General features: G+C 40.0%; 1 protein-coding gene and 1 long non-coding RNA gene across 3 annotated transcripts in view; one reads left to right on the plus strand and one right to left on the minus strand.

The window, feature by feature from the left end:
- The first annotated feature begins 5579 nt into the window (after nucleotides 1–5579).
- LOC136792416 (uncharacterized) lies at nucleotides 5580–16836 on the plus strand. Its single transcript, XR_010836187.1, has 5 exons — nucleotides 5580–5956; nucleotides 7059–8151; nucleotides 10133–10216; nucleotides 11988–12077; nucleotides 16394–16836. It is a non-coding gene; the product is annotated as an uncharacterized lncRNA (long non-coding RNA).
- Nucleotides 16837–19919: 3083 nt separating this feature from the next.
- IRAK1BP1 (interleukin 1 receptor associated kinase 1 binding protein 1) overlaps nucleotides 19920–24466 on the minus strand; it is a 36844-nt gene continuing 32297 nt past the window's right edge. Inside the window, exons 3-4 of one of the 2 annotated variants that reach the window (XM_059082990.2) lie at nucleotides 20842–20972; nucleotides 19920–20733 (exon numbers count right to left, since the gene is read on the minus strand). In XM_059082990.2, coding sequence (XP_058938973.1) covers nucleotides 20463–20733; nucleotides 20842–20972 — 402 coding nt within the window. In that variant the 3' untranslated portion in view covers nucleotides 19920–20462. The remainder of the gene's footprint in view (nucleotides 20734–20841; nucleotides 20973–24466) is intronic. The other variant, XM_067011273.1, reaches the window with a different exon arrangement.

The following is a 24466-nucleotide window of genomic DNA, read 5'->3' on the forward strand; positions in this document are numbered from 1 at the left end:
AGGGTTTTGGGTTTGTTTTTTGGTTTTGTCCTGTTCCTTTCCTCCATTTGACATCAGTAGAAGTTTTAAATATCATGAAACTGACTTAGCTGTAAATGGAGAAATGGTACAAAACAAAATGAAACAAAATACCCAAAGGACAAACAGGAAGCCCTAAATAAATCCTCAAGTTTTGGTCTTGGGGTTTTACATATACAAATAACACAGGAGACCACAGACGACGTAATTAACACAGCAAGGCTGACAGTACACGGCGCACAAGGGCCCCTAAACCCTTGTGGAGATCCTAACAAGTACTGTGGCCACACAACCTTGCAATAAAATATCATCTTCCTCTCACTCAGCAGGTCGTAGCTGTAATCAGATCACTTATCCAAAATGGGCCTCAAAGGACTTTCTTCAGGGAGAGTTGAAACATTCCCCCCCCTTTTTTTTTTTTGCGGTACACGGGCCTCTCACTGCTGTGGCCTCTCCCGTTGCAGAGCACAGGCTCCGGACGCGCAGGCGCAGCGGCCACGGCTCACGGGCCCAGTCGCTCCGCGGCACATGGGATCTTCCCGGACCGGGGCACGAACCCGCGTCCCCTGCATCGGCAGGCGGACTCTCAACCGGACTCTCAACCACTGCGCCACCAGGGAAGCCCCTTGACTGTGCTTTTTTTTTTTTTTTTTTTTTTTGTGGTACGCGGGCCTCTCACTGCTGTGGTCTCTCCCGTTGCGGAGCACAGGCTCCGGACGCGCAGGCGCAGCGGCCATGGCTCACGGGCCCAGCCGCTCCGCGGCACGTGGGATCCTCCCGGACCGGGGCACGAACTCGTGTCCCTGCATCGGCCGGCGGACTCTCAACCACTGCGCCACCAGGGGAGCCTCATTCCCCATTTTTTAAAGACATAAATACAAGACAAACAAACAAAAGGCACACACAAATGCTAGCATCCAAGGAAACAAACTGCTACACAAACTGGGTAAAAGTCCAGCAACTATTTCCTCTCTGTAACAGGGTAACCTGCTGAAATCAGGGAAAAATTGGCTTATTCTGGAGAAAAAAAACCCAAATGGAGAGGACACAAAGTTTCTGGCTTTACACACTGGAGTAACTTACCCTACTGCATGGAACTCGTCGGCTCCCAGATGACAGTCCTTTGCTTCCACTGCCAAGTGCTGGGGCAGCCGGTGGCACTTTGGGGAAGTTTGAAGCGAAGATCCACAGGACAAGTGGTCCTGGCAGCTGCTTGCCTTACCCCAAAATTCCCTAACTGGGGCTGGCTGGCTTTGCCAACACTTACTACCAAGTCCAAGCTGGTACTGCTTGCCACAGGACAGGCCAATAAATCGAGAGACGAGTTGCTGAGGCAAGGAATATAGCAACTTTAATCGGACAGCTAGCAGACCCAGCAGACGTGGAATCGCGTCTCAGAGAAGCCTCTCGCCCGAGTTAGAATTCAGGCATCTTCTATACGGAAGGGGGCGGGCACAAATTCACACATTTCCTGGTTCCCATCAGCCTCTAGATGTGATGTGTTTAGTCCTTTCTCCCTGCGGTCATTCACAGGTGGGCCTGGTCAGGGTGTTTCTTGTGAGCTAAACAAAGGTATTTTAGCTTAATGCTCATCACCTGGGAGGCAGGGTTCCCAGATACGGGTCACTGTGTGTAATTTAAGCATAGAGGCAACATCCCTTTACTGATTAACTTGTAATAGAATACAAAGGTTCTTCACTATGACACTTTTAATTGAATACCCAACAGACACTTGTAGACATATGAATTAGTCCAGGTCTTCCAAGAAGCAGACGACAAGTTGGGATTAAACATACCAGGATTTGAATAAGGAAGTGCTATGAAAGAAAATTGGGAAGGAGCCAGGAGAGGCTGGGAGATGCATCAGACTGCAGGGTAAGCCCGACCCCAGTGAAGCAGAAAGGGAAGTAAGGTGGGGTGAAAGCATCTCAACTGCGGTGCAGTCTAAGAAAGGTCCAGCAGGACAAACGGGAAGTCCTCGTGTCACAGTCGCCCGGGGAAGTGTGAATCCATAGCTCACGTGCCGCGATGGAATTCAGAGCGCGGCTACCGGGCCTCCGGTCGAGGTTCCCTGGAGATGGAGTTCTTCAAGCCCCGTTCTCATGGCTACCATGACATGCTTACGAGGTTTTGGCTTTATTTGAATCATGAGGTCGATGTAACATTTCTGCTCACATGATTGACATCGAGTCTAATCGCTTGATGTATTACATTGTTAGGAACGCTGACCGATAGTCCCTGAATAATTTTCTCTGCCTATCTCAGCTGTTTTTAATGCATGAGATGCAACTCAGTATCCATATGATGTGGCCAGAAAGATCCATATGATGTGGCCAGATGATCCATATGATGTGGCCAGAAGGATCCATATGATGTGGCCAGAAGGAAACCTGTGCAGCCTGATGACGATTCTTCCAGTAATAGCTGAGCTATGAAAACTATAACTTAATGGTTAGAATTAATTGGTACCAATAAACTGTATTCAACTTCCGAACACAAATCTCACAGTCACCTGGCAAGAGAGTTTTCCATTATCACAGACAGGTAACGGGTGATTCACTGGAAATCTTGAAAGGAGTTCTATATTTGCCACAGTTCACAGCAAGCTTTGAAATTGTTAGGGGTGTTGCCTTGAATTAATTTTGTCCATGAAAGAGGTCATCAACCAGAAGACTGCAGGCCGGCAATTTAGGCAAAATGGCTCCACTGAACATAAAACAGAAATATCAGATTCCAACTTCATAAACAGAGCTTTTCAGCCTGAGAAACATTATTATTATTATTATTATTATTATTATTATTTTTCACTCAGTGTGGATGCCTGCTGTAGTGTGCAAAAGCCAGACATTTTATTTTGGAAACATGAAGGCTTATAATAAATAACTTTAATGTGCTGGATATTGGCAATACCAAAACTCAGATAACGGCTTATCTATAAACTTGACATTCATTTCAGCCAAAACTTTAAAAGAAGCTACCCTCTGGGGTCACCCTTTTCATCATTCTTGTTATTTGAGAGGAAAGTTAAGAGAGACACAATTTTCCTTGAATTTTGAGAAAAATAATTTTCTCTTACAAGTTATTAAAATTACCTAGGAGTTAGATAACAAATATATTAATTAGCTGATCTCTAATTAAATCAAGTTTCTTTTCATTTAGAAGAATGGTTAAAGTGTCTTATATTACAAATGAAATTTTACTTGGGGACATTTCATATGACTCAGGCTTTTTGGCATAGTATATATTGTTACAGTTACAAATATAGATTTTAACTTTTGTCACTAAGGAGCAGCTAGAAAATGTCAAAAGACATAAGGTTATATCATCTGCTCACTTCCTATTTACTTCTCCCTATTTTACTTACTATCTTACCTAATGTCAGTTTTTTTTCCCCCAAATCTAAGAAGTGCTACTTTTTTACTCGTTTGACAGAAATCATTGAAATATTGCTAGAAAAAAGAAGGGGCCATGTCATTTTACTATGTCTTAGTCATTCTCATGACTTTTTGATCTATTTTATCTTTAAACTCTATTTTAGTTTTTATTTTAAATTCTTTTCTTTTCCCCAGACTTGTTAAAGTGTAATTAACAAATACAGATTGTATATATTTAAGGTGTACGACATGACAGTTGGATATACACACTGTGAAATGATTACCACCAATCTACTCCTACATCCATCACCTCACATAGTTATCTTTCTTTTTTTTTTTTTTTTTTTTTGGTGTGGTGAGAACAGTTAAGATCTACTCTCTTACCAAATTTCAAGTATACAACACAATATTATCAAGTAGAATCACCATGCTGTACGTGAGATCCCCAGAACTTACTCATCTCTTAAATGAAAGTTTGTACCCTTTGACCAACCTCTCCTCATTCCCACCTCCTCCCCAGCTCCTGGAAGCCACCACTCGGCTGCCTGAGTTTGACTTTTTTAGATTCCACATATAATAAGTGAGATCACACAGTACTTATCTTTCTTTGTCTGGCTTATTTCACTTTTGCATAATGTCCGCCAGTATCATTCATGTTGTCACAAAAGGCAGGGTTTCCTTCTCGTTGGTGGCTGAATAACATCCCCTTGTATATATGTACCATGTTTGCTTGATCCGTTCATTTGTTGATGGGCACTTATGTTGTTTCCATACCTTGGCTATTGTGAATAATACTGCAGTTAACATGGGGGTGGGGTGCAGATATCTCTTTGAGATAATAATTTCATTTCCTTTGGATATATACCCAGAAGTGGGATTTCTGGATCACGTGGTAGTTCTGTTTTTAATTTTTTGAGGAAGCTCCATACTGCTAAACTCTGTTTTAAAGACGCAAATCACCTCCACAGTAATAACATTTGTGCCATCTATCATGCTTTCACAGTCCATTGTATACCAGTTGTAGAATGTGCTTATATAGCACGCATATACATGTGCTTGTAGAGGCATTGTGAGTTATAAACATCCAAGTATCTGTGAAATAAACTGCATATCTTGTATGCAAGTGTATACATGGATTTCACGTTTTTGTTTAACAAATAAGGAGCCTGAGTGATCTCTAATATCTTTTCTTCCTACATTTTTCGTGGCTGTCTTTTTCCTACATTCTTTGGCTGTTTCTTCATACGACTGTAATTTTGTAATACTTCCAAGATTTATGCATGTTTTACACAAGGTATAATTCATTCATTTCTACTTACGTATAATATTTATTTTGTGAACATCACAACCGAACCATTCTGTTTGCCAGTCGACATGGTGGTTGTTTCCAGCCTTTTGTTGTTATTAACAACCCTGCTATGGACATCATTTCCTGTGTCTGCTTTTGTCCCTTGTCAACGCATCCCCTGCACTGTTGCTGCTGCTGGTGGTGTGTGTGTGTGTGTGTGTGTGTGTGTGTGTGTGTTCAGTAAATCCAATTCTGATGTTACTCTTTCACTTAAAAAATCCTTCAACCTAGAGGCTTAGCAGAACCACCTGGAATAATATTCCAGATGACCTGGAATGATCTCGAGGTGACTCCAGTAACTGAAGCAATTCCTTTCTAAGGATAAACATCCAAAGAACGATGTTGCTCAGGAAGGTGGCCACTCCTCTTTCTTTCTGGCAGCAGAACCTACCCTGTCCCTTTCTACTCTGCACTCTGGCACTACAGATGCTCTAAATCTGATCAGAGGTGAAAATGAATCTCTTATCACCAAAGTGTTCCAGGAAGAATCAAAAGGAAATCTTTCTTTGGGAGGCTGTCCCAGAAAAAGCTACGATGGTCAAAAGAGCCCAGGGGGGGTCAGATGTTCCTAGTCCGGAACATGCACTGCCATTTATGAACTGTAAAGTCACTCTACTTTCTGGATCTCTTTGCACATCTAAAAACAAGGCAGTTATGATTTCTGAATGGGCCTGCCTTCTAGACTGGTGCAGAGAGAGGATCAAGTAAAACCTCCATTCACTCCACAGACACCTACGGCGTCTCAGTCACTGTGCTAGGTCCAGAAGCATGGATGGCCCCCTTGTCCTAAAAGACCTCAGAGGCCACAGAGTGATTCTCAATCGTGGCTGCATACGGGAATCACCCGGAGTGTTAGGTTTAAAAAATATGGACGCCTGAGTCCCCTGCATCCTGGCCGTGCGAGATTAGACACATTTCTTAAGCTCTTAGCCTATGCTGCCTGTGTATGATGGGAATAACAGAAGCTACTTCACAGGGTGGTTGTAAGTATTAAATAATTCGTAACACCTGCTTAGCCCCGTGCCTGGTACAAAGTAGCAGGCGATGATCTGCTGGGAGTAGGGGTGGAGGAGAAGCGGTAATTACGGTAGCTGGAGTAGTGATGTGTGCTACGATTGAGAGAAACACGCAGGGGCTCTGAGGGTCATCTCACTCTGCTGGCTGGGATGGCAGTCCTGGAGGATGTGATGGCAGAGGCGACTTTTAAAACACAAAGGTGAGTAAATTAGCCAGACGAGCCTGGTAGGCATTGGGGGCGGGGAACATTGCAGAGAAGGGAGTCTGTGGAGCTCTTCGGGAGCGCTCGAGGAGGAGGAGGGATGAGATTGCGGAGAGCACAGGGGTCAGACCTTGAAACCACGCAAGGGGCTTGGCCTTTAATGCTACTGGCCCCCAGGAGCCACCGAAAGGTTTTAATATGGGAAGAACGCGATCAGAGTCGCGTTTACGTTGGGTCACTGCATCCTGGCGTGGATTTGCGGTGACTTGAGACGGGGGGAGGGTGATCAGTAGGGACGGTGGCCTGGGATCAGGCAGCTGCAATAGAAACGGAGTAAGAGGCCTGAGAAGAAAGGGCGAACGGCACTTGCCGGCGTTAGGAGGGTGAAGGATGCGGAGGACACGCAGGCCACCCTGACCTTTTGCACTAACAGCGGGCAAAGCAGGGAAATGGCACGGCCTAGGGCTGGGGGTCCCAGCACGAGACGGGGGCTCTGGGTGGACTACGGCAGATCCCGCCGAGGGCCGGCGAGTCTGAAACGCCGGAGGCCCGCAGGCCGAGGTCGCGCTGGCGCGGGGCCTTGGAGCGCGGACGACCGGGCGGAGCGCGGGGTCCCAGCGCAGCGCGCCCCCAGCAGCCCTGCCCACCGAGCGCCCGCCCGGGGAGCCGACCGCGGGGGCGGAGCGCGTCGCCCCGGGCGCTGACCCCAGCCCGGGAGGGGCTCGCCAGGCGCGCCGGCCGGGATGCCGGCTTCCCCGGGGGACAGGCCCGCGCCGCCGCGTGTGGATGGAGAGCCGCCCGGGACGGAGCGCGGGCCGGGCCGGGGCCTCCGCTCCGGGGCTGCTGGACGGTAACCGGACCGAGGGGGAACCAGGGCGAGGGCGGCTCCTTCGCCTTCGCCTTGCGTCATTTTAGGCGTTTTGGGGACGAGGAAGAAGGCGACGTGTATAATTTATTGCTCTTTTTTGGACCTGGGGGAGGGCAAGTGTTTGTCGAGGTTAGTTTTGGTTTGGTTTGTCCTTTGTCGTCTGCATCTCTCTTTTGGTGGATGTCATGCTTCCTCCTCTGCTATGACCCATTCATTCTTCACTTTCTTTAGGTATCTTGGAGCTGTTACACAACCGAAGTCTACCCGTGTATATTTATGATTCTTCAAACAGTAACTACTGACTTTACCAGAAGTGGATTTTTTTTTTCTGTCAAATGTTGTCACCAAACTAACTACTTTACATGAATAGTTTACTCAGGCGGTTATGTTCTGACGCTGATTCATGAGCTAAATTCTGGGATTTGTATTTCTCTAGAATGTTCCATAATGTCCAGGAGTGTGGTAGGCACACAGTTGCCTTTCGATATATTCTTGATAATCTGTCACTTTTAAAAAGTTCATAATGTAATTCTTCTGTTGCTTATTTTTATTTATCTCAAAAGATTCTGTGTTCTGACTCAACACACCATTTTACCTTAGAAGCTTTCAACACTTTTTAATGAAGATCTTTTCTATTACTTCACATGCACTCATCTGCAGCAGCTAGTGATTGAGATAATGAAGTTACGTTGCTTTAACAAACCTATCTCAACGAATAAGTGAAGATCATTTAAATTGATCTGTCACTTTCGTATGCAGAGAGAAAGCAGTATCCTCTTCTCATTCCTCTCGTGACCTGATCAGAAAGCCCCCCACCCCCGAGCATGGCCTCATTCCCTCTCCCAGATCCGGCCCTGCATCCTGACTAGCAACTGCAGTTTCTCGCGTTATGATCTAGCAACCCCTCTCCCAAGAAACTCCTCGGGCTCATCCTTAGTATCACTTGGAAAAATGTCAAGGTTTGGGCACCTGGCTTTTCAGCCTGCTTTTCAGACTCTGCATGTCCATCCTTTGTGACCCACCCAAGCCTTCTCATTCTTTTCATTCTGTTTTCTTGTGTTGTTACTGGAAACTGCATGCAGTAGTGGAAAGATGCCATTCTAAACAACTATATTATGAAAAGGAGCAAACACATAGAAATAACATCAAACATCTGGTCAGTATTTAAATTTCCAAACGTCTCCTGCTATAGTTTTGTTTAGTTTGCTTGCATCAGGATCCAAATAAGCTCCAAATGATTGGTTACTATATCTTAAGTAATTCATCAGTTCCCCTCCATCTGGACTTCATCTCAGCCTCTGGACCACTTTCTGCTGTTACTGAGGTAAGTTATTAGTTTTTTTTTTTTTTTTTTTTTTTTCGGTACGTGGGCCTCTCACTGTTGTGGCCTCTCCCGTTGCGGAGCACAGGCTCTGGATGCACAGGCTCAGCGGCCATGGCTCACGGGCCCAGCCGCTCCGTGGCACGTGGGATCTTCCCGGACCAGGGCACGAACCCGTGTCCCCTGCATCGGCAGGCGGATTCTCAACCACTGCGCCACCAGGGAAGCCCAGTTATTAGTTTTTTAAGGACCTTCTCCTAGAGGGTGAAATGGACTCACCAGCGATGTCTGGACTTAGGGTTGTGGAATTCCTCGGCATTTTGTATGCCTTTAAAAGCCCAGCATTTTGGCTTGGAATCAGAAAGTGGAAAAGAGCATGCAGAGACAAACCTCATTCACAGGCATCCTTGATGTACTTTAAAAACATACACATGTGGCACTTCCCTGGTGGTCCAGTGGTTAAGAATCCACCTTCCAATGTAGGGGACGCAGGTTCAATCTCTGGTCGGGGACCTAAGATCCCATATGCCAAGGGGCAACTAAGCCCGCGCTTTAGAACCTGAACGTCTCAACTGAGAACCCATGCAGCCAACTAAATAAAAACAAAAACAAAACACACACATACACACGGTGGATTTGCTGCGAGAAGCTAGGTTAGTATCTTTACATTGCAGGGATGTGCAACCCCTCAGCCAGTGTGTTGTTTTTTGTTTGTTTGTTTGCGTTCCGCGGGCCTCTCACTGCTGTGGCCTCTCCCGTTGCGGAGCACAGGCTCCGGACGCGCAGGCGCAGCGGCCACGGCTCACGGGCCCAGCCGCTCCGCGGCACGTGGGATCCTCCCGGACCGGGGCACGAACCCGCGTCCCCTGCATCGGCGGACGGACTCTCAACCAATGCGCCACCAGGGAAGCCCCAGTGTGTTATTTGCCTGCTTTCCCTTCTTAAGTCAGTAGTTTTCCTCCTCTTCAATATACACTTTTCACTCTTCCCGTTTCATATTTTCTCTCTTGTCCCCAAACTGGCCTTCATTCTTTCTAATTTTCTACCAAGGCTCTAATACCAAAGACTGGCTGACCACTCATCAAAGATGCTGTAGAAGAAGTTTGGGTTTAGGTAGAAAGCGGACCCAGAGTTGACCTCTATGGTCCAGCTCTAGAGTGCAGGTAAATCAGGAAACAAACCTGATGCTGGGAAAGAAATTGAAAGGAAGAAAAAGCAGTCAGACCTCTGTCGGTGAAGAGTCAGCAGATGGCGGCTTAAAAATTTCGTGCACATTGATTCTGCCCCACGACGTGTCTAAATCCAGTTCTTCTGGTAGATAGATGTACACACTGCAGCGGTAATGCAGGCACCTGCATTACACCACTGATCAACAGCAAGTGCTAGCTAACTCAGACTGAGAATAGCCCAATTCGGCAAAAAAGTCCAAATTAGGCTACCTCAATATTTTTTTTTCCTGTATGTGTGTGTTCTACACACATACAAAATAAACATTCTCAGTGCCAACTTCTAACCTTTTAATGTTTTAAGTGTGGATTAAATTGGTTTTAGGAATTTCAATTTACTCTGAAGAAAGGATATTCTTTTCCTACTGAAGGAAGCTTTTCATGCAGTCTAAGATTTCTCTTTAAGCTATTTTTACCAAGTTTATCAAGTGAGCTTTTATCTGGGCTCACAAATGTAAGTAACCTGTTAAGTGAGCCCAAGTTTTGTGGAAAGTCGGGTGCTTGAATTAGGGGAAATAAATTCTGCTATTTATCATTCATTTTAAGAAGAGTAGTTGTATCTGGGAAGAAACCTAATGACCTGGTAATGCTTCTAGTCAGCTTTCGATCCAATACCCCAAAATAAAAAGTAGTAAGTTATTGAGTTCAGAGGTAGTAATTTAAAAATATCTAGTGTTTCGTAGGTAAATCTTGCTGAAGGAGTTTGCACAGTGAAGGTGAATGAACGTATTTTTCCTTTTGCCCGATACACTACATAGAGAAGCATCTTGGAAGACTTCTCACCGGAGATTCCTGAAGATGGTTCTGTAGGCTGAACGCCACTAGAATCTCTACTGACTCAGGTATGCCAATGGTCCTGCTTAGAGTCTTCAAGGAATCAAAGGGTTGTACTGTACTGTCATTCTTGTAGTTTCTTTCATCCTTAAAAAAAAATAGCTACCGTCCTTCAGGGGAGAACTTTACACATCATTTAAGATAATATTTTGGGATTGTGGGAGCAGAAAATGGGTTAATCAACGTAGTGGCTTTTGGCAAATAAAAGATATTAAACAACACGTGCACAAAAATGTTGAAAAGTAAAGTCCAAGAATAGAAATCCCTTCACACAACGATATAGTCATGCTTCTGTAAATATTTAAACAAACCAGAAATGAATAAAGATCAGTACGCATTCTCCTTTTGTAGTGGAAGCTCCATAATTAAATCTTCCCTCCTCATCCTTTTCTTGGAGGGGGGATTGGGAGGGTGGCTCAATAAATTATAACACTACCTCTACTTATTGAGATTAGCACAGTACTTTTCAATAACATTTGATTGATAAGCATACTTGAAAATTGCAATTAGCTTTAAGAACAATCAGGAACTCTTCCTCAAATCTTTTTAAAAAACTAGCTTGAGCACGGATGGGCAAATGGGGTCTCAAAACAATTTTGGAGAAAAATAAAGTCAGGTGGTTACCTCGGATGACAAAGTGTAACTTCTGAAAAGTATTTACTTTTTAGCTTTATCTCAGGGAAAAGGAAGCAAGACCATGAGGGTAATGGAAACACGATCTTAGTCTGTTCTTTGTCCACTTTCTTTCACATATCATTTCCCTATGGAGTTGGGAAAGAAACCAGATTATTCAGTAAAAAAAGAATATTTAGCAATTCCATATACTCGAGGGTAGTTTATTTCAGCATACGTGTCTTACTCTCAGCTTTTTATTGGTGTACACTCTCCTTACCTTCTGGGGGAAAGAAATGACTGACTTACTCTCCCTATTTCAGACAGATCCTGTATGTCACATCAGTGAGGGCTGAGGTGACGATTGCAGTCTGTTTTTCGGCCTCGCCCAATCTGGATTTTACCCTGAGTTTTCTTTTTTTCTTTCTTTCTTTTTTTTTTTTTTTGGCAGTTTTGTGAACTCTTGAGACATCAGAGAGCTGTGGTAAAATAGTATTATAAAATTACATATCGGTGCTGAATATTGGTATATAAGACTTTAGAATTCCTTTTTAGTATTAGCTCAATTTTGACCCTACAGTGTGAAAAGCTCCACATTATTCCGGAGGTGACTGATTGCCCCATAAGGTATATTACACTTTTTAAAAATAGTGTGCTCATAAAAGTGTTTTTCTAAACAATAAATTTTGTCTGATGTATGGTCCTTTTAAACATGTACAGAATGAGAAAAAGATCCTTTGTGGAAAAGAGAAATTGGCTCTAGTGAATTATAAAACTGTAATAAAAGTGCAGAAAAATACTATGTAGCTAGATTATACTTTTCTGATTAAAAAATTACATTCTTAAGATAAAATAACCTATGGTTCTGACACCTGATTTCTCACACAACAGAAAACTTACTGGGCATGATATGGAGTGTGTGTGTGTGTGTGTGTGTGTGTGTGTGTGTGTGTGTGTGTTTTATGTACTTTAATACTCTTGTTTCATGGAAGAGGTCTATTTTCTCTAAATTTTACACAGATAAACTCAACATTGGTTAGATAAAAGACAAGTTCCTCTCTCAGAGATGATAGCTAGACTTAGGTAACGAGAAACGTCATTTGCTATATATTAACATGCATTATGCCATTTGTTGTTTTAAAATCATTTTATTTACTTCTTTTTAAGGCTTTCTGACTGTTGGAATGGCTTTAGACGGTCATCGCAGAGCCTGAAGGCATGGATGACTCACAGGAAGCACTGGTTATTAAAGACAAGGTGGGAGCATTTATAAATCTGCTTTCAAATTTTGCCTAATCTGACTCCTGATTGGCACATACCCTTTCCAAAATATATTTTGAACTAAGATATCGTGTATAAAATAAAGGAAGTTAGGAATGGTCTTTTCTGACCATCTAGAAGATTCACCAGGCTTCTACTAATCTATGTAAAACTTATTAATTCCATGTTATTCCTGAATAAATATTTTAAAGGCCGGGGAGCTAAGAGTAGGGATAATTACTTCCTATTTAAAAAGAGGAAGATTCATTTTAAAAATAAATTTATTTATTTTATTTATTTTTATTTTTGGCTGCATTGGGTCTTTGTTGCCGTGCGCGGGCTTTCTCTAGTTGCAGCAAGCAGGGGCTACTCTTCGTTGTGGTGCGTGGGCTTCTCATTGGCTGGCTTCTCTTGTTGCAGAGCACGGGCTCTAGGTGCGCAGGCTTCAGTAGTTGTGACACTTGGGCTCACTAGTTGTGGCTCATGGACGCTAGAGCGCAGGCTCAGTAGTTGTGGCGCACGGGCTCAGTTGCTCCGCGGCATGTGGGATCTTCCTGGACCAGGGCTCGAACCCCTGTCCCCTGCATTGGCAGGTGGATTCTTAACCACTGCACCACCAGGGAAGCCCCACATTAAAAAAAAAAAAAACTATACTGTTAGTAGTAATGGGGAAGAGGCAAGGGAGTAATCCCTTTTATTTTGATAATTTATATATCTATGTATCTACATCTATATATACAAATGTTTATACGATTTTTCAGATAACAGTGTAAAACCATGAATTTAAAAGCATCAAGGCCACTTGAGAATAAAAAGTGTTCTAAAAATAATAATTGGCATAGGGATATAACTGACCACAGACATCTAGCAAACAGAATGGTTTAAGGGATTCTACAGGTCTAAGAAGAGTATCCAAAGTTCATTTCAAACCTTGAAAATAAAAGTCATTTATTTTTGACATTTTCATGCTGATTCAATACTGATTTTTTTTATGAAAAAGAATAAGAAAAACTGTAAGAAATAATTGTAACTTGACATTTGAACATTTGTCCTGGATTATTTTAGGCTTGGCTGGAAAGGGGATATATTTTGGACAGGGTATGAAAAAAGAATTATGATGCAGGTAGCAAAATATACCCTAATATAACTGTTATTAAGACTTGATAAAACAGTTTTTTTAACACATAATCCACTTTTCCCCAAATAAGTCATGAAAACCTCACCATCCATGATAATTCATCTTCTCAGTGGCAAAAATGAAAAGATGTCAGGCTTTATTTGCGATATGCAGACTCAGGGGCACTTATGTGCAAGATTTGGGGCTGTTTATCTTGACTGTGTATGACTGGAGAGAGAGCATTCATGGGAAATAGCAGTTTGTATGTGAGACAGGGTAGGAAGGGGAGAAGAGTATTCAGAATTCTTTTTTTTTGTAAAGATAAAAACCTAAACAAAACTTTGATTTCTTATATGTTTTATTAATTTCAAGCATTTTAATTTTAGCTTTTGTCCCTTCTTCTTAAATGATGTTGCTTGTTAAGTGTAGCATTACAACTACACACATTCCTGATTATGATTTTAAAAAATTCTTTATATTCAGACTTTACATGTTTCTTTCTAGTCGTATTAAGCTCTGGCAGGTAGCAGACTGCAAACCGCAAACTAAGCATTGAAGGAACTGCCTCCACATATACCTCTGGGAGTGATGTGACAGCCTCTATCATGCCTATCTTCCAAGAAGTTCATTATTCTCTCAACTCCCACATTCCCTTTCTGAACACATGGAAAAGCAGTAGTTGGGTGGCTCTAGAGACACTGCTGGGGTTTCTTTTCTTCCTGCCATCAGGGCTGCGGTGGTGGAATGAGGGCTAGAATCTCTCCAGGTCTCAGAGCTGCAGGTGTTCTCATAGTTATTCAGTCGTGTGGTTATTGCAGGGCTACGTTTCCAGAGTTGTCACCAAATAATATGAAAACCCATTAGTTAATATTGGACAATGAAATGTCTAATCATTTAGATAAACATGTCTAAAGTGCTGGATTTAATTTTAGTGAGATCATCGATTCTCTATTTCTTATTCAAATGAACAGTTGAATATTTTATTTATTAAAATAAGTTTTTAAAATTTATTTATGTGGGTGCACTGGGTCTTAGTTGCAGCATGCGGGAATCTTCGTTGCTGCATGCGGGATCCTCATTGCAGCACGCGAGATCTTTTAGTTGCAGCATGCATGATCTTTTTAGTTGCACATGCAGGATCTTTAGTTGCAGCATGTGTGTTCTTTTAGTTGCGGCATGCAGGATCTTTAGTTGCAGCATGTGGAATCTTTAGTTGCAGCATGAGAACTCTTAGTTGTGGCATGTGGGATCTAGTTCCCTGACCAGGGATAGAACCCTGGCCCCCCTGCATTGGGAGTGTGGAGTGTTAGCCACTGGACCACCAAGGAAGTCCCTGAATACTTTAAATGAGTGTAATGTTTAAGAGTAGTAACATTTGGGGATGCTATGAATTCTCAACATTCCTACAGAGTGAAACAAATATAGTCATTCCTCATATATATGCCGACCTCTGTGGTTTGCAAAATTTTCAAAGGTTTCAGCTGTATATTCATAATGGATCCTTTGCAGAACACATCAGTCTGTATCACTGCATCTTTATCATTTTAGGAATAGATACTATGAAGAAGAAATCTATGCTTTCCTTGCAGGTTGAGCTAGTGAAACATGTGCTATATTAAAATAATTTTGAATTGTATTTGATTGACATTCAACTTTAAGTTAATTATATCTCACCTCCTACTCCAATACAGAATGTAATACTTTAGACCTTTCATCATTAGTTTAGCATAAACTAAGAAAAGTTTTCTTTTGATGCTATTTACTTACTTGGGCTAGACTTGATTGATCTGAATCATTACACTCACTCTTTTAAAATGGAATTACAATAAACGTGGCCGATTTGGTAAAAAGAAAAAGCAGAAACACTGTTTTTGTATGAGATACAAATTCATTATTGCTATCAGGTACAAATATAACCTTCTAAAATAGGTTTTGAAAGTAAAATTAATGGTAGTGGAAACATTCGATTTAAGCATCTGTTTATTAGAAGTTGTAAGTTAACTGAATTTATTAGATGTAGTTTAATAGCGGTTGCAGTCAGAATTTCAAAGAAAGCAACTTTCCCTGAGAGTTTGTCATGGCCCGTTGGTGAGCAATGAGTGGCTCAAGTATAATCACTCTCAGTGGTGACAGGAGGGTAGGGCAAAGGTCCTCACTTACGGCCGATCCAGTAGAAAATGTGCAAACACAGCATGAACCCCATGTGGTAACTGGCCACTGAGAAGAGCCTCCGTGGAAGAAAATTGAACAGAATGCTCACCAACAAGGCATCTTTGCCTTAAGTTTGGCTAATGTTGCTTGTCTGGGAGAAAGGTGGTTATGTAAATAAAAACAGTGAACTGGAGCCCAAAAAACCCTAAAACGACAACAGAAAACAAAAAAAACAGCCCATAATACACACTCAGGGAAAGTTGCTTTTGAAATTCTGACTGCAACTGCTATAAAACTGCATCTAATAAATTCAGTTAAAACTTTTAATAAATTGATGTTTAAATTGAATTTCTTTCCATTACCATTAATTTTCAAAGCCTGTCTTAGACGATCATATTTGTACTTGACTCTGGAATCAGTGCTCTGCATTTCCCTTCCCTACTTCCACGTGTACCAACCTGGAGGTACTCTGCTATAAATGCTATCCTTCTGATTTGGGAATAAAGCAGAATAACTGACAAGCAGCTTTTCCTCCTCTTAGCCTTTTATCAGCCAGGTACTAGGAAAAGAAATGTTTAAGACATAGCCCTACCCTTCAGGAGTTCATAGTCTTGTATAGAAACTGATGAAAAATTAAGATGTAATACACATTTTTCTGTTTGAAGTATTGGAACTCTTTACCTGTTTTTGAGTCTTTTGTGCAAAATTGTCTGTAGAGGGGAAGCAGAGGATGACAGAAGCTCTGTGTTTAAAAAAATGGACCCACACGCACACATCCCCACTGCCACCAGATGGCAACGTGATATTTGGAGGATTTTTTTTTTTTAAATTCAGGGATCACTGCCTTGTTTCAGGATCATTTAGATTAGTACTTTCTCCTGCCACCTAGGCTTTTAATCTCTTAGTGTGGAAACTTATTTTAGTTTTCAGTTCACTTATTTGCCTTATAAATTGTATCAAGCATATGAAACCCTGATAAATCAAACTCTGTGTAGCAAATAATATGTTTTTGATTAGCTGTTTTGTTTTTTCACTGTTGTAACAGTAACAACTTAACATTTGAAGTCCGAAGCCAGCATTTGCTCATTCTGAGGTGGGACTGGTAAGCACCCATATGTGACATGGCTATCTGGGAGTACTTTTGGTTGGGACACTGAAGCCAGAGCTCCAGAGAGTGCCTGAAACAGAATATCCCCCTGCTAAACAGCTTATAAAAGGATGTTATTCTTTCTAATCAAACAGTACAAATACTTCCTCTTGAAAAGTATCCATTACCTCACCCTGAGAAGTGTTTGACTTGGATAAGCCACTGTTAATTCTAGTCTTTGAACAAAACTGAACATGTTAAAGTGATTTAGGCCACAGATTTTATGGCTATTAGAAACTATTTGGCTGCAAATATAATATGAATAAAATAATAAATGTTTGTTATTTTGATTAAACCGATTTATATATTTTCTGGAATGAATAATAAAACATGTCTTCCACAGAATTTTGTAATGTAGATAATATGTTAACTCCCACTTTTGACCTCATAATTCATGTTTTTTATTGCTTTTACGCCAGTGAGAAGAATTCCTCACTATCAAATTCTTATCAACAAGTCTGACATACGGAGGGTGGGAAGGAGGCAGACGCAAGAGGGAAGAGATATGGGAACATATGTATATGTATAACTGATTCACTTTGTTGTAAAGCAGAAACTAACACACCATTGTAAAGCAATTATACTCCAATAAAGATGTTAAAAAAAAAACTCAAAAAATAAAACAAAAAACAAGTCTGACATAATTTGCATCTCCTAAACCTACATTTCCAAGGAGGTCATAACAATATTTATGGAATATGAGGCGCAGAATCTTAAGTTAAAAAATATTTTTCCAGGTCTTATTTACATTGAACTCAAATTAACTGTCAAATAAGAATACTGATATAAGTAAGGTAAATCACTACTACAAAAAATGTAGCTTTAGCATGTAGCTGAATGGAATCCTAAATTGTATCTGTAATATTCAGAAACCTTATTTTAATAGTATTTCTTTCTAAAAAGGAGCTTGGAACATAGTGGGTCTGTTTCAAATATCTTAATTAGAAAGAAATTTTCTTTCAGAAAACAGCAATTACAATTTTTTGCTTTCTTGAAAGATTTTCTTTAAAAAGGCGTCAGAAGAAAGAAATTCTGTCAGGATTAAGTTCAGGATAGGTTTATTCTAGCAGACTTTGTGGCACAGGTCCCCTAAGTAATTCATTATGATACTCCACTATCTGTCATGCGTCAGAAATTAACTTGCCATTAACTGACAACTAAATTTGATACCCTTAAAGTACACAGAATGTCATACATAAACCAGTGCAATCTTTTTTTTTTTTTTTTTTTTTGTGGTACGCGGGCCTCTCACTGTTGTGGCCTCTCCCGTTGCGGAGCAGAGGCTCCGGACGGGCAGGTGCAGCGGCCACGGCTCACGGGCCCAGCCGCTCCGCGGCACGTGGGATCCTCCCGGACCGGGGCATGAACCCGTATCCCCTGCATCGGCAGGAGGATTCTCAACCACTGCGCCACCAGGGAAGCCCCAGTGCAATCTTTGAAGGATTACTTCTCTTAGATGCTCAACAGAATTGTAGCACTGTCCATTTTATAGGATTTTTTTTGAGGCAACATCTTTAAAAATGTCTGTAAATTCTAAAAAGTGTTTGCTAACTTAAAATTTGTTTTTAGGGCTTCCCTGGTGGCGCAGTGGTTGAGAGTCCGCCTGCCGATGCAGGGGACACGGGTTCATACCCCGGTCTGGGAAGATCCCACATGCCGCAGAGCGGCTGGGCCACTGAGCCTGTGCGTCCGGAGCCTGTGCTCTGCAACGGGAGAGGCCACAACAGTGAGAGGCCCGCGTACCGCAAAAAAAAAAAAAAAAAAATTTGTTTTTAGGTATTTATTGCTAAGTTGAAAACCTTCTTTACCAAATATGATGCAACCAAAGATACAACGAAGCCATGGCTAAGAAAACTCAGCCCCCGTGATTAAATTTTATTGAGTATGAACAATTCTTTTCTTGATGTACAGACTCAATTGTACTTTTCTACCCAACTGGATAAATAAAAGCTAAAATATAATTTATTTAACTCTTTTTGGAAATAAAACTTCAACATACCTTAAACTGGTTTTCTGATGTTTATTTTTAATATGACTATTTAAAAATTCATCTTAATGATAGATTTGGAAAAGCCAACTTTTACTTGGGTTGACAATAATCAAAGAATGCAGCTGGTATAGTGGCTACCATTTACCTAGTAACTGCTATGTGCTAGGCATTATCCTTGTGGTCTTACAGTTATCAACTTTAATCCTTAAACACTGCAGGGTAGGTATTATTAGCCTCATTTCATTGGTGAGGAAAGAGAAGCTTAAAGAAATTAAAGTGCCTTGCCAAGTTGCTATAACCAGTACATTGCTCAGCAGATATTTGAGAGCCTACTGTGTTGGCCCTATCATTATGCTAAGACTGAGAATGCAGCCGTGAATGAGAAAGACAAGATCTCCATTCTAAAGGAGCTTACATTCTAGTAGTAAAATCAGGATTTTAAAATAGCGGTGTTGGATTCTAAAATTTTTCTTCTTAGCTTCCACACTCCTTCCCACCAAGGATACTAGAGAAGAGATGGATTAAGCGGTTTTAGTGTCACTTAAGAAAGTGGGTGGGTGGGGGGGAAAACTACATACTGGAAATATGTTATAGGAAAGAAACATTGGTATATGAGTGTCAAGCTATATCAAAGGAAAAACCCTAGGGCTTAGCTGTATGGCAGGGAATGGAAAGCCTGTGCTGCATAACGGACTTGGCTTATGTAGACACACCTGCAGATGGTGTATAATGCAATAGCAATGCTATGTACTTGCTCAGATAGCCTTAAGGATCAGTATTTTCTCAGTGTATGGCCCTGCACTGTCCAACACGGTAACCATTACCTACTTATGGCTTTTGAGTCCTTGAAATGTGGCTAGTGCAAGTAAGGAACTGAATTTTAAATTAAAAAATTTTTTTAATTTAAAAACTGACACGTGATCCAGTTACTCGATCTTTCAAGAATGTCTGGAACAACTGGGTGTGTGAATCTATTTTTTCTGCCTGTATTTTAAGAAACTTAAATACAGATCAAGTATTTCTGATGAAAATTTAACATCTGAATTGAGATGTGCTGTAATATAAAATACACACTGGATTTTGAAAACTTAGTATAAAAAATAATATAAAATATCCATTAATTATTTTAAGAATAATTACATGCTGAAATGATAATATTTTGGATATACTGGGTTAAATAAAATATTAAAATTAGCTTCAACTGTTTACTTTTTTTTTTTTTTTTTTTTTTTGCGGTATGCGGGCCTCTCACTGCTGTGGCCTCTCCCGTTGCGGAGCACAGGCTCCGGACGCGCAGGCCTAGCGGCCATGGCTCACGGGCTTAGTTGCTCCGCGGCATGTGGGATCTTCCCGGACCAGGGCACGAACCCGTGACCCCTGCATCGGCAGGCGGATTCTCAACCACTGCGCCACCAGGGAAGCCCAACTGTTTACTTTTAAAAACATGTATCTACTAGGAAATTTTAGATTACATATATGGATTGCATTATATATATTTGTACTGGAGAGTGCTGGTATAATCAAAGGAGCCCTAGTGAAGAGAGTCTGGTCCATATATTATCTTTTATTTCTGTCATCAAAATATTTTCTTAGTATATCTCAGTACCCTTTTATCAAAAGTTATGTATTGCTTATCATTCTTTCTATGAATGTTAAGAATCATGTTAATAACTGCGTCAATATTTCATCCTTAGTAGGAATATAAAATTATTTACACATACACTTATATGAACTGTCACTATGCAAGTGTGCACATATAACACATTTATTTCCAAAGAGTATTTCCCGTAGTAAGTTTTCAAAAACAGGAGGTAAACATGAGTATTCTGTGGAACTATATTCAAGGATTGACAGACTTGGGGGAGAAACACTTTATATACTACACAATATATATATATATTCAGGACAAAAGCAAACATTATAAAAAGTATAAAAATAGACAAAAAGATACAAACACAATATATTTTGGTCAGAATTTCAGATACGGTTTTTTTTCTTGTCTCTCCCCTTTACTTCAAAAGTTATAAATACTTTGGAAGCAGCATGTATTGTTGCACTTTTGATTTTTTGTTGTACAGTTAACGAACTTGAGAGTCTGGATGAGTGGTGATCATCTGTTTGGCCTTCCCATTCTTTCATTTCTTCTTCTTTGATTAATAAAGGTTTTCCTAGAGTTTGGCCAACAAGATTACAGACTTCTTGAGCTTTGCGCCATGCATTTTCTACAGCCACAACACAGGCTTGCCGTCTTAGGAATTAAATGCAGAGATTATTAATACGACAATTCAACAAACCGCAGCACTGAATAGTTCTGTTTAATTAGTTGACAATTAATTTAAAGATGTGCTTAACTTACCGAAGATTCTCAACAGAACCTGGAGTATGATAGAACTGGGGTTGGCTGATGACAACAGAGCTATCTAGCTTTTCAACAAGAAAGTTACAAATGTTTTGCATTTTTCCGAATTCAGTAAATGTAATGCAGACCTGTAAATGAAATGACAATTGAAATTATTTTCATGTCTGATGCGTTATTTTAAATCTTTCTCTAAATGTGAGTTAAAAAAAGTAAAGCCAGCTTACAATGAGGTCATTTTATAGTATGTAACAGATATGAAAGACCTACTTGGTACTTATAACTCAATTTTGTTATTAAATTTATTTTTGCTTATGAGTTTTGTAATTTATCTAATGTTGACTTGAACATTTAAAATCATTTAAAAGTCAGAGACTTTTTATGAAAGAGAACTGGAGGGTTTCCCCTTCAACTTTATTATTCAGCTAAATTCTAACCCTGATAAATGTTTCATGACTCTTTAGTCATCTCTGCCATTAGCTAGCTTCCTGATTAGCGGTAATTACTTCATACTTCACTGCTGTCATTTGAGGTATGTGTCTTCTTCCAAAAGTTATTTTCAGATCTATATGCAGAAGTTCATCTATTTCACTATGTCCTCTGCCTTTAAATATGTGGAAGCAGCAAAGAGAAAGAGAGGGATGAGGTAACCTCCTGAGTCATCTTATACAAAGAAGAACAGTTGCCTTTAATCATAAATGTTATCCAGGGAAGACTGATGTTCTATCTGGTTTCAATACTAAGTGAATAATGTCTTTTATAATCAGTTTGTCAATTTCAAGGTTTTTTTTTTTTTTTTTTTTTTAAAGCTGACTGGGATTTTGAGTGGGAGATTGCAATGACTCTAGATATAGATTAAGGAAGACCTGATACCTTAATGATACCAAGTCTTCCAAATCAGGAACAAGGTATGTTTCTTCATTTATTTAGGTCTTCTTTAATTTCTCTTAGCAATATTTTGTAGTTTTCAGCATACACAGTTAAAAGATCAGATTTCTCCCTTAGGTATTTTATATTTTTGATGTTTATTAGTTCTAATAGTTTTTTGTAGATTCCATTAGATTTTCTACATTGATGGTCATGCTGTCCATGAATAAAGAAAATTTTACTTCTTACTTTCCAGTATGGAAGCCTTTTATTTCTCTTTCATGCCTCACTGCACTGGCTAGAACTTCAAGTACAATGTTGGGTAGAAGTTGTGAGAGTAGATACGTTTGTCTTGTTCCTGATCTTAGGCACAAAGCAATCAGTGTTTCATCAATAAATATGATGGTAACTGTAGATTTTTCATAGGTTCCCTTCATCATTTTGAGGAAGTTTCCTACTATTTCTAGTTTGCTGAGAATTTTTATTAGGAATGGATGTTGGACTTTGTTAAATGTTTTTCTTCATCTATTGAGATCATCATATGTTTCTTTCTTGTTAATATGATAAATTAGATTGACCAGTTTTTGAATGCTGAACCAACCTTTCATTCCAGGGATGAACCATACTTGGTCATTATATATTATCCTTTTTATGTATCACTGGCTTTGATTTGCTAAAGTTTTGTTTATAATTTCTGCACATAAGTTTATGATGGACACTGGTCTGTAGTTTTCTTTGCTTATAATGTCCCCCTGCCCCCCCGCCCCCGGTTTTGTTATCTTCTGGTTTCAAATAATGAGTTGGAAAGTATTCCAGCTTCTTCATTTTCTGGAAAAGTTTGTACAGAATTGGCATAAATTCTCCCTTAAACGTATGCACTTTAAAATTTCTCTTTTAACTTCTCCTTTGACCCATGGGTTATTGAGAAGTATGTTATTTAAATTTCAAATATTTCATTTCTATCATTTTTGCCTTAAGTATTTTGAAGCTTTAATATTAAATGTACAAGTGTACAAGACTGTTATATTCTCTTGATTGACCCATTTATCATTATAAAATCATCTTTATTTGGGTAATACTCTTTGCTTTGAAATCTACTCTGTCTGATATTATCATAGCCACTATAACTTCCTTTTGGTTATTGTTAGCATGGTATATCTTTATGCACCCCTTTGATTTTTTTAAAGTCAGGTTTATTAAGGCATAACTTATATAGAGCAAAATACACTCCTTTTAGTATACGTTCTATGAATTTTGACAGATGCATTTACTCATGTAGCCACCATTATGATCAGTCCCATCAACTTCCTCAAATTCCCCTGTGCTCCCCACATCCCAGCCCCTGAAAGCCACTGATCTGTTTTTTTTTAATAGTTGCACTTAATTTTTTTAATTTAATTTTTTACTTTTTGAACAATTTAAAAGGTTACTTTCCATTTACATACAGTTACTACAAAATATTGGTTCTATTCCTCGTGTTGTAACTCTATGTCCTTGAGCCTATCTTATACCCAATAGTCTGTACTTCCCACTCTCCCACTCTTTTACTGCCCCTGCCCCCCAACACTGGTAACCATTGTTCTCTATATCTGTGAGTCTGCTTCTTTTTTGTTTTATTCACTAGCTTTTTATATTTTTTAGACTTCACATGTAAGTGATATACAGTATTTGTCTTTCTTTGTTGACTTATTTCACTTAGCATAATGCCCTCCAAGTCCATCCATGTTGCTGCAAATGGCAAAATTTCATTTTTTTATGGCTCAGTAGTATTCCATTGTGTACACACACACACACACGTGCGCGCGCACACACACACACACACATATATATACCATAGCTTCTTTATTCATTCATCTGTTGATGGACACTTAGGTTGCTTCTGTATCTTGGCAGTTACAAATAATGCTGGATGAACACTGGGATGCATGTATCTTTTTGAATTAGTGGGTTTTTTTTTCCAGATATATACCCAGGAGTGGAATTGCTAGGTCATACGGTAGTTTTATCATTTGCAAATATTTTCTCCCATTCAGTAGGTTGTCTTTTCCTTTTGTCAATGGTTACCGTTGCTGTGCAAAAGCTTTTAAGTTTAATTCAGTTTCATTTGTTTATTTTTACCTTTATTTCCTTTACTTTAGGAGACGGATCAAAAAATATTGCTGTGATTTATGTCAAAGAGTTTTCTGCCTATGTTTTCCTCTAGGAGTTTTATGGCATCCAGTCCTACATTTAGGTCTTTAATCAATTTTGAGTTTATTTTTGTACATGGTGTTAGAGAATGTTCTAATTTCATTCTTTTATATGTAGCTGCCAGTTTTCCCAGCACCACTTATTTAAGAGACTGTCTTTTTTCCACTGTATATTCTTGCCTCGTTTGTTGTAGATTAATTGACTATAAGTGCATGGGTTTATTTCTGGGCTCTCTATCCTGTTCCATTGATGTGTCTGTTTTTGTGTCAGAGCCATACTATTTTGATTACTCTAGCTTTGTAGTATAGTCTGAAGTCAGGGAGCATGATTCCTCCAGCTCTGTTCCTCATTCTCAAGATTGTTTTGGCTATTAGAGATCTTTTCTGTTTCCATATAAATTTTAAAATTATTTGTTCTAGTTCTGTGAAAAATGCCATTGGTATTTTGATAGGGATTGCATTGAATCTGTAGATTGCCTTGGGTAGTATAGTCATTTTCACAATATTGATTCTTCCAATTCAAGAACATGGTATATCTTTCCATCTGTTTGTGTTGTCTTCAATTTGTT

Source organism: Kogia breviceps, chromosome 13 (assembly GCF_026419965.1).
Source record: "Kogia breviceps isolate mKogBre1 chromosome 13, mKogBre1 haplotype 1, whole genome shotgun sequence".
NCBI classification, from domain to species: domain Eukaryota; kingdom Metazoa; phylum Chordata; class Mammalia; order Artiodactyla; family Physeteridae; genus Kogia; species Kogia breviceps.